This window comes from Bison bison, unplaced genomic scaffold (genome assembly GCF_000754665.1).
Source record: "Bison bison bison isolate TAMUID 2011002044 unplaced genomic scaffold, Bison_UMD1.0 scf7180017864472, whole genome shotgun sequence".
Taxonomy (NCBI): domain Eukaryota; kingdom Metazoa; phylum Chordata; class Mammalia; order Artiodactyla; family Bovidae; genus Bison; species Bison bison.
This window is the reverse complement of record NW_011495033.1, coordinates 14,618,488-14,626,156: the sequence shown is the minus strand read 5'-3', so window position 1 is coordinate 14,626,156 and position 7,669 is coordinate 14,618,488. Positions and strand designations below refer to the sequence as shown.

Genomic DNA, 7,669 nt, shown 5'->3' with positions numbered 1-7,669 from the left:
TGCCAAGAGACACCTAGCGAGATGGTAGGGAAGACAGAATGTCTGTCGGCTGGCAGACATCTAGCCAGCCGATCAACAGAGGATCTGGGAAACATCACATGTGCTTCCAGCCACTTTGCCTCCCAGTTCTCTGTGTTCTTGGAGGACAACTAATTCAAATAAAAGGAACCGAGTGTCCTGTAGCCGCACCAAAGCATTGGCTGAGAAACGGAAGAAGCGTTCTTGGAACTGGCCCACCGCACACAGGCCCCGGAGTTTCCGGTACGTCACAACTCCCATCTCCCCACCGGATCCAACCAGCACAAGCAGCACTGGGTAAGGGATGAAGCTCGAGGGCAGACAGAATCGGAGTTGGGCACACCTACTTGCTGGGATCCGGCATCTGGCTACACACAGCACGGAGGTACTGGAAGCTGTTCCGGATGGCGTGGATGTTGGCCATTCCCATGAACACGACCTCACAGTTGGGGTAGTACTCTGCACACACACAAGGAAAGCGCAGCGTGAGGACATCCTGGAAACAGGCCTCCAGGACAGGAGCGGTCCCGGCGGGTGAAGCTCCCCTGGCAGGGCAGGCCGCTCTAGGCTGGAGATCAGTGTAGCCTGGGAATCTAAATACCTTTTTCTCTCTCAAGTGCCATATACTAACAGTGGGAACAACAACACAAATGACGATGATGCGTAAGTACGACTCCTAATGACAAGGGACAGTAAATCCTCAACAAACAGCGGCTGCTCTGTGCCACGAACTTTATACGTGTAACCTCTAATCGTCCGACAACTTTGTGAGGGATGTTCCATCCCCATTTTGCACATGGGAAAAGAAAACTCAGAGAGATTAAGCAATTTTGGCACAGTCACAGTAAGTGAGTGGAGTCCTGATCCCAGGCCGGGCTTGTTTGGCTGCTTCCACGCACGGGCTGCCCCCGAGGCCCCTGCACCCAGGCTAGCTGCAGACGTGGGTAACAGCAATACCTTCGCACTCACAACCGCCACCCTTGGCCCTGTTGGCCACCGCCGCCGTGTACGATCGGGCATCCAGGATCAGCAGCTTCTGAGGGGCAGCCGTGCTGCTCTCTACTCCAGAACACGCCGTCAGGGAGGAATCTGCATACACACAGGGAGGGGGAAGACCCTGGGTCAGTTAGCGCCCAGGAGCACCCTGCCCAGGCCACTGCCTTTCACAAGACCCCTCACACCACCACCCCTGCCTCCCGAAAGGCAGGAACCCAGACGCCCTGTATGTTGTCTGCTTCTTCTCCCTCTTGCCCTGGGGTCTCCCTGGGAGCTGAGGAGGCCAAGATGGGGGCCTACTCCCCAGGGGGCTAGCACCACCCACACCTTACCGAAGTCAGTGTCACATGCCTCGCTGGCCTCACTACTCCCGGTGCTGAGGGAGCCCCCACTGGTCCTTGGCCCTGGGTCCAGGGCACAGGCTTTAGCGATGGATGTGACCAAGTACTCGTCATCAGCATTGCGCCAGCCCCACCAGCTGATCTCGGGCTGGCTGCAGCGGGCAATGGCAGCCCCGTTGCGTAGGTGTCTGACAAAACAGAACAAACGATCATGCCCTTGGTGTTCACAGCCCTCAGAGGCCTACCGCTGAGAGCTCAGGGGGCCAAGCCGAGATCTCCAGAGCCAGCGGGGACCACCCGATCATCCAGCCCACAATAAGAGGAACCAAAAGCCCTTAACATCTCTTGAGAGCTTTACAGTGTACAAAGCATGGTCACATACATTTCTCAGATGTGCTGTGTATTCCCACGGTGACACTGACTCATCACGTCTACACAGCCCCTGCTCCAGATAGAAACCTCTAGCAGGGGAACAAGCCCGAGCCCAGAGCATGAACAGCTCCAAACCTCCTGGCTGCAACCTGCCTCACAAATGTTTTCTGGTGTAGAACCAGGCAATAAAGTTTCAGTTTTGGGAGTCATAGCCAGTCTCTGTTGCGTATTCTTATGTTTTCTTTTTTAAAATAAAATTTTTAATTTTAAAATAAAAATGTAAAAATCATTCATAGCTCACAGGCTAAACATATAATAGGCTATAGGCCGGTTTGGTTCACAGGCCATGGTTTATCAACCCGTTTTAATGCGATATTTCACACACACACGTCCTCAAAAAGAGCAAAGAAAAAAAAAAGTGAATAGATTTCCCAAAAGCCTCATCCTTAGGAGAAAACAACAACTAAAGCAGCTTTTCTTATAAAATTATTCCACAGCCACTTCCTGAAGAGTGTCAGCTCCCAGTTAACCACACTACCGCAGACCTCCACCTCTGACTTTCCTCCTGCACCAAGAACGTCTCACTGACGCCTCGGTCCCCACTGCCTCACCTATACACAACCACAGGGATCCGCTTCCAGGAGCGGAAGGAAGCCACGTTCTCCAGCTCTTTATCTGTGATCCATACGGGAACCAGCAGCTTCTGGGGATAACTGGGGCACAACCTGCGGAAAGACCAGAGCGGGTCATGGAGCTTGATTAGAGACCTGTGATCACAAGGTCCTCGGGGATGGCTCTGTGGGGAGAGGGACCAGGAGCCCCCCGCCCTCAGGGAGCCAGGAGCTGTGCCCACCCTGCTCTACCCACCCAGGGAGGAGGTCTGGGTCCAGGATGGGGTTTGGGTTCCCCGCCCCCCAGCCCTCTCACTTGTAGTTACTGTTGATGTGCGAGACCCTCCAGACATTCTGCAGGTCAAAGCCCATCCTCGCCAGCTCGGCCTCCTGTCGACATCGTACGTGCTCGCCTGCAACACAGCCCCGCGCCTGTCAGCATCAAGGGCCCGGGGGCAAGAGGGGGGAGGAGCAGGAGATAAGGAGTGAGCGCCGCAGGCCTCACCTGGCTGACACAGGTGGGTGTGCTGGTCCTCCTCAGTCAGCCCCAGGCACCAGGCATGGTAGGCAAAGGCAAAGAGGTCCTCGGGCTTGGCAGGTCTCGCTGTGGCCCGGCTTAGCCGCGACAGCCACTCTTGGCACTGCTTGAACGTGGAGAAGTGGCACCTGCCAGGCAAGAAGCCATGAAGTGAGGCAAGAGGAGAGTGTGTGCAGGGGCCAGGAGGGCCAAAGACCCAGCCCCGGGAAGGTGTGGGGAGAGGAGACTGCAAAGCGGGAGCTAAGGCCTGAGGACCCCGGGGAGGACCAGGGAAACTGGCCAACACCCCAGAGACACTGTCATAGGGTGATAATTCTCTTCCCAAGAACTCCTGTTTCTGAGACATAAGAATCCCCTCTAGTGGAGCCTGACTGTTTCTCATATCAAATCCAAACGCTATCCAATCTGGCCCTGGGGGACTTCCCTGCCACCCAATGTAGGAGGTGTGGGTTCGATCCCTGGTCAGAGAGCAAAGATCCCACATGCTTCATGGCCCAAGTGCAAAACATAAAAATGAAACAATATTGTAACAAAAATCAGCAAAGACTTTAAAAATAAAAAAAGTTTTAAAACTCTGGCCCTGGATGTCTGCTACCCCTTGTATCATCTCCCACAACTCCCCAGCACAAGCCTTCTGTCTCAGGGAGGAAGTCCTGTCTCCTGGTGTTTTCACTTCACTTAATGGTCTCCTCTCAGCCTAGCCATGTCCTCCAGATACTCTGAAGACAGCTGCAGGCCCACCTCTTCCTTGAGGCCTTCCCAGCCTAACCCATTCCACAGATCCCTTCCTCTGTTATTCTTAATGTGCTGGGAGTATTAAACAGTAAGTTTTCCCAGAGCCTACTTGAGCTGGAGGGTTTTGCACACAAGAGTGACATGGTCTGATTATAGAATCACTCTGGCTACTATAATGAGAGTAGATGGAAGACCCTCTCCCACAGATTAAGTCTTCCTTCCGCAACTAGACTTTAATCTCCCTGAAGGGAAGGGCAATGCGAATTCCTGTTCTGAATGCCAACAGTCCTAAGTGCACAGCAAGCTCTAAACGGGGCGTCCTCTTCTTAAAAAGTTAATTTTTATTGGAGTATAATTGATTTACAGTGCTGTTAGTTTCAGGTGTATAGCAAAGTGAATCAGTTATACATATATCCACTCTTTTTTAGCTTCTATTCTCATATAGGTCATTACAGAGTATTTACTAGAGTTTCCTGTGCTGGAGAGTAGGTTATCAGTCTTATTATCCTTTTAATAATCCTTGGAGTCATCCCTCTTTCTCTCATAGCCAATCTGTCAGCAAACCCTGTCATCTCTACCTTCAAAATTCTGACTACTTCTCACCATTTTGTTTGCTACCAACCTGGACCAGCCATCATGACCTCCCACCTGGAGTAACTGCAACAGATTCTTAATTAGTCTCCCAGCTTCTGCCCTAGCTTTCACCCCCATCCTGCTTCCATCTCCTCTCAATACAGCAGCCAGAGTGATTCCATAATCAGACCATGTCATTCCTTTGTGCAAAACCCTCCAGTGGTTTTTTCACTTCCCTCAAGTAAAAGCCAATCATTATGACAGCCTGACACCCTCCCAACCTCTCTGACCTTGTATCCCCCTATCCTAACCCACGTGCACTCCACTCCAGCCATGCTAGCCTCCTTGCCATTGTGCCAGGTTCCCGCCCGCCTCAGGGCCTTTGCACGCACTGGTCCTTCTGTCTGGCACACACTTCTCCCAAATACCCACAGGTCACTTTCTTCAGGTCTCAAACGTCACCTTTTCATTGCATCCATTCTCTGATCATTTTGTTTAAAGCTACAACCTTCACCCCCATAACACTCAATATCCCCTTTCCCTGCTATACTTTTTATCTTTACATTACTTCCCTGATAGCTCAGTTGGTAAAGAATCTGCCTGCAATGCAGGAGACCTCCTGGGTCAGGAAGATCCCCTGGAGAAGGTATAGGCTACCCACTCCAGTATTCTGGCCTGGAGAATTCCATGGACTGTACAGTTCATGGGGTTGCAAAGAGTTGGACACAACTGACCGACTTTCACTACCATTTAATATATTCTGCCACTGCTGCTGTTTAGTCGCTAAGTTGTGTCCAACTCTTTTGCAACTCCGTGGACGGTAGCCCACCAGGCTCCTCTGTCCATGGCATTTCCCAGGCAAGAATACTGGAGTGGGTTGCCATTTCCTTCTCCAGGGGATGTTCCCGACACAGAGATAGAACCCACATCTCCTTGGCAAGTGGGGTCTTTACCACTGAGCCACCTGGGAAGGCAATGTATTTTACTCACTTAATATTTACCGCTCATATCTCCCCATTGGAATATAAGCTCTATGAGGGCAGAAAATTATGTCTATTTGTTCCCTGCTATATCCCTAGAACTTAGAACAGCCTGGCATAAAGTGCTCAATAAATTCATGTTAAATGGATAAATAAATGAGTCAAGAACAATGTGAGTGCTTTTTTTTCTCTTTAAAAACTATTTATTTACTTGGTCATGCTGGGTCTTAGTTGTGGCATCTGGGATCTAGTTCCCAGACCAGGGATCAAACCCAGGCTTCCTGCAGGGAGAGCTCAGAGTCTTAACCACTGGACCACCAGGAAAATCCCAAGGTGAGAGCTCTGTGCCAGGTAACACCCTAGGTGCTCTCGGGTGTGTCATCTCATTTAACCCTTATGAAAACCCCGGGGGGCATTATCCCTATTTCTTTAGTCAAGACACTATGCGTCAGAAAATTTATTCTGCCAACTAAGACAGGGTTTTCACTGTTTGTTCCAAATGGGAAAGGGGAGGCAGTATTTTTCCCTTCTCGCTCCAGAGAAACCCTGCAGCAGGCGGTCTCAACAAGATTAAGGTAAGAGGACCTGAGCGAGGGCCCGCCATTCTCACCTCACCACTTTGGAGTCCTTGCAGGCAATGTGCAACTGGAACATATCCCGGCTCTCCACGCTGTCAATCATCCGGAGGGGGACCTGTAGAGGAAGGGCAGACTGGTGCTCAGATCCCCCTGCTCCACGTCACTCCTCACCCACCTCTGCCCAGAGGCTGATGTAGCAACAGAAGGAAGGAAACCGACATTTACAGACGGCCTGCTAAGGGCCTGGTAACTGTGCTGGGTCCTCCACATATGTGACCCCAGTTAAAAATCACCAGAAACCTCAAGGCATGTATTTGCACACCGTATTATTAAGGAGGAAACTGCACCTCAGCTGAGTGATTGATCAAGGTCACACAGTTGGTAAGTGGCACTCTTCCAACCAAGTCACTGTGTCCCTAGAAGGGCCAGCAACAGAATCAAGGGAAGAGAGAAGAAGGGGGGAGGAGAGTGAAAGAGGTACAAAGACAGACCTTCCGCTAGGAGACAGGAAGAAAAAGAAGGGAACCCCAACTCTTTGGAGATACTACCAAATGGAGCACTGACACAGTCCCACCCTGAATTTCACAGGGATTGTGGCTTGGGTGTGGGAGAACAAGACGGGAACTCACGTTGATGACAGAGTCCTTGAACTTGATATGCAGCCGGTAGTTGGAGATGGCAATGAGTGCATCAGCTGCGCGGCCCAGGAACTCCACTCCCTCGCCCTGTAGCACTGTGAAGGGCACCTGCCAGGGGGCAGCGGGACCTCAGTCCAGAAATGAGTCACCCCTTCACTCCCCTCTACAACCCTTGATTTGTAAGACCCCCTCTGGAAAAGCCGGGCCAAGGCAGGACAAGAGTCTTCTCCATGGTAACAGCACCAGGCAACAGCCATACAGAAAAGCTCTTGCCTTCCCTAGGGCCCAAGGCTCCACAACAGACAGACTCCCCTTCCTCCAGAGACCCAGGAGCAGGAAGCCAGAGCTCCCATAACAGATCCCCTTGGAGATATGTGGAGGTGGGGGGAGGAAAGGAAGGGTGTTTTCTGAACCCGGCAGGGAGCTCTACCCACCTCGGGCCCCCAGCTCTTCCTTACCTGCAGATTCTCCTCCTCTTTCACTAGTTCCTTGTGGGGGAACAGATCCTTGGCTTGGATGTACTCCAGGCTGGGGGGCCCCTCCTCACCCTGTGGGGAAGGCCTCAACCCTAAGTCATCAGGCTCCACCTGGCCCATCAGGCCTCATTCTGCTCCCCTCCCCACAATAACCCCACATACACCCTTTAAAAAGGTTCTGGTCTCCAGAGGAGGGGAGAGAGGCCCGGCATGCTGTGTGAGGAGTGAAGTGGAGGGGGAACTCAAGCCTCTTAAGCCTAAGAGAAGAGCAAGGTCCACAGAGTCACTGGGAATCTGTGCTCCCTAAAGAGGGAATCTCCTGTAGAACCCAAACTGCCCAAACGAAGGAGAGGAAACAAAGCAAAAAAAGGGCGAACTGGAAAGGTAAGACAGAAGTGGGAAATGGGAAGTGCTGCCCTGAGGAGTAGGAACCAGGTGTGCAAGCTGGTCACAGAGACAGGAGGGGATGCAGGCTGCCCAGGCCACTCCTCTGAGGCTTCAATCTGGTGGGTGAAGGAGACAAAGAGGAGGGAGGCGCGGGATTCAGGCCCATGCCTCTAGAGGGCCTTCACGGATGCTTTCAAAAGAAGGATGTGTTTTGGAGTGGAGCTTCCTTTCCAGTTAGGCCCTCACTGCTAATAAGCCCCCTCCACCTGCCAAGCAACCTGCCCTGCCTGACGATCTGAGGGGAATTCCTGAGGAATCCCACAGCAAGCAGAAGTACCTCCTTCCCCAGCCACTAGGGAGGGCAGGGAGAGGAGGGGATCAGGCGCCTGGGAGGAACCAGGAGACCCAAGGACAGAGAGAGGAAGC

General features: G+C 52.2%; 1 protein-coding gene across 1 annotated transcript in view; it reads right to left on the bottom strand.

The window, feature by feature from the left end:
• MTMR4 (myotubularin related protein 4) overlaps positions 1 to 7,669 on the bottom strand; it is a 25,405-nt gene that overhangs the window by 13,215 nt on the left and 4,521 nt on the right. The window contains 9 exon segments of the mRNA XM_010861641.1: positions 366 to 477; positions 976 to 1,107; positions 1,347 to 1,543; positions 2,339 to 2,452; positions 2,655 to 2,751; positions 2,844 to 3,004; positions 5,775 to 5,857; positions 6,372 to 6,488; positions 6,839 to 6,928. Of these exon segments, the coding sequence (XP_010859943.1) occupies positions 366 to 477; positions 976 to 1,107; positions 1,347 to 1,543; positions 2,339 to 2,452; positions 2,655 to 2,751; positions 2,844 to 3,004; positions 5,775 to 5,857; positions 6,372 to 6,488; positions 6,839 to 6,928 (1,103 nt within the window).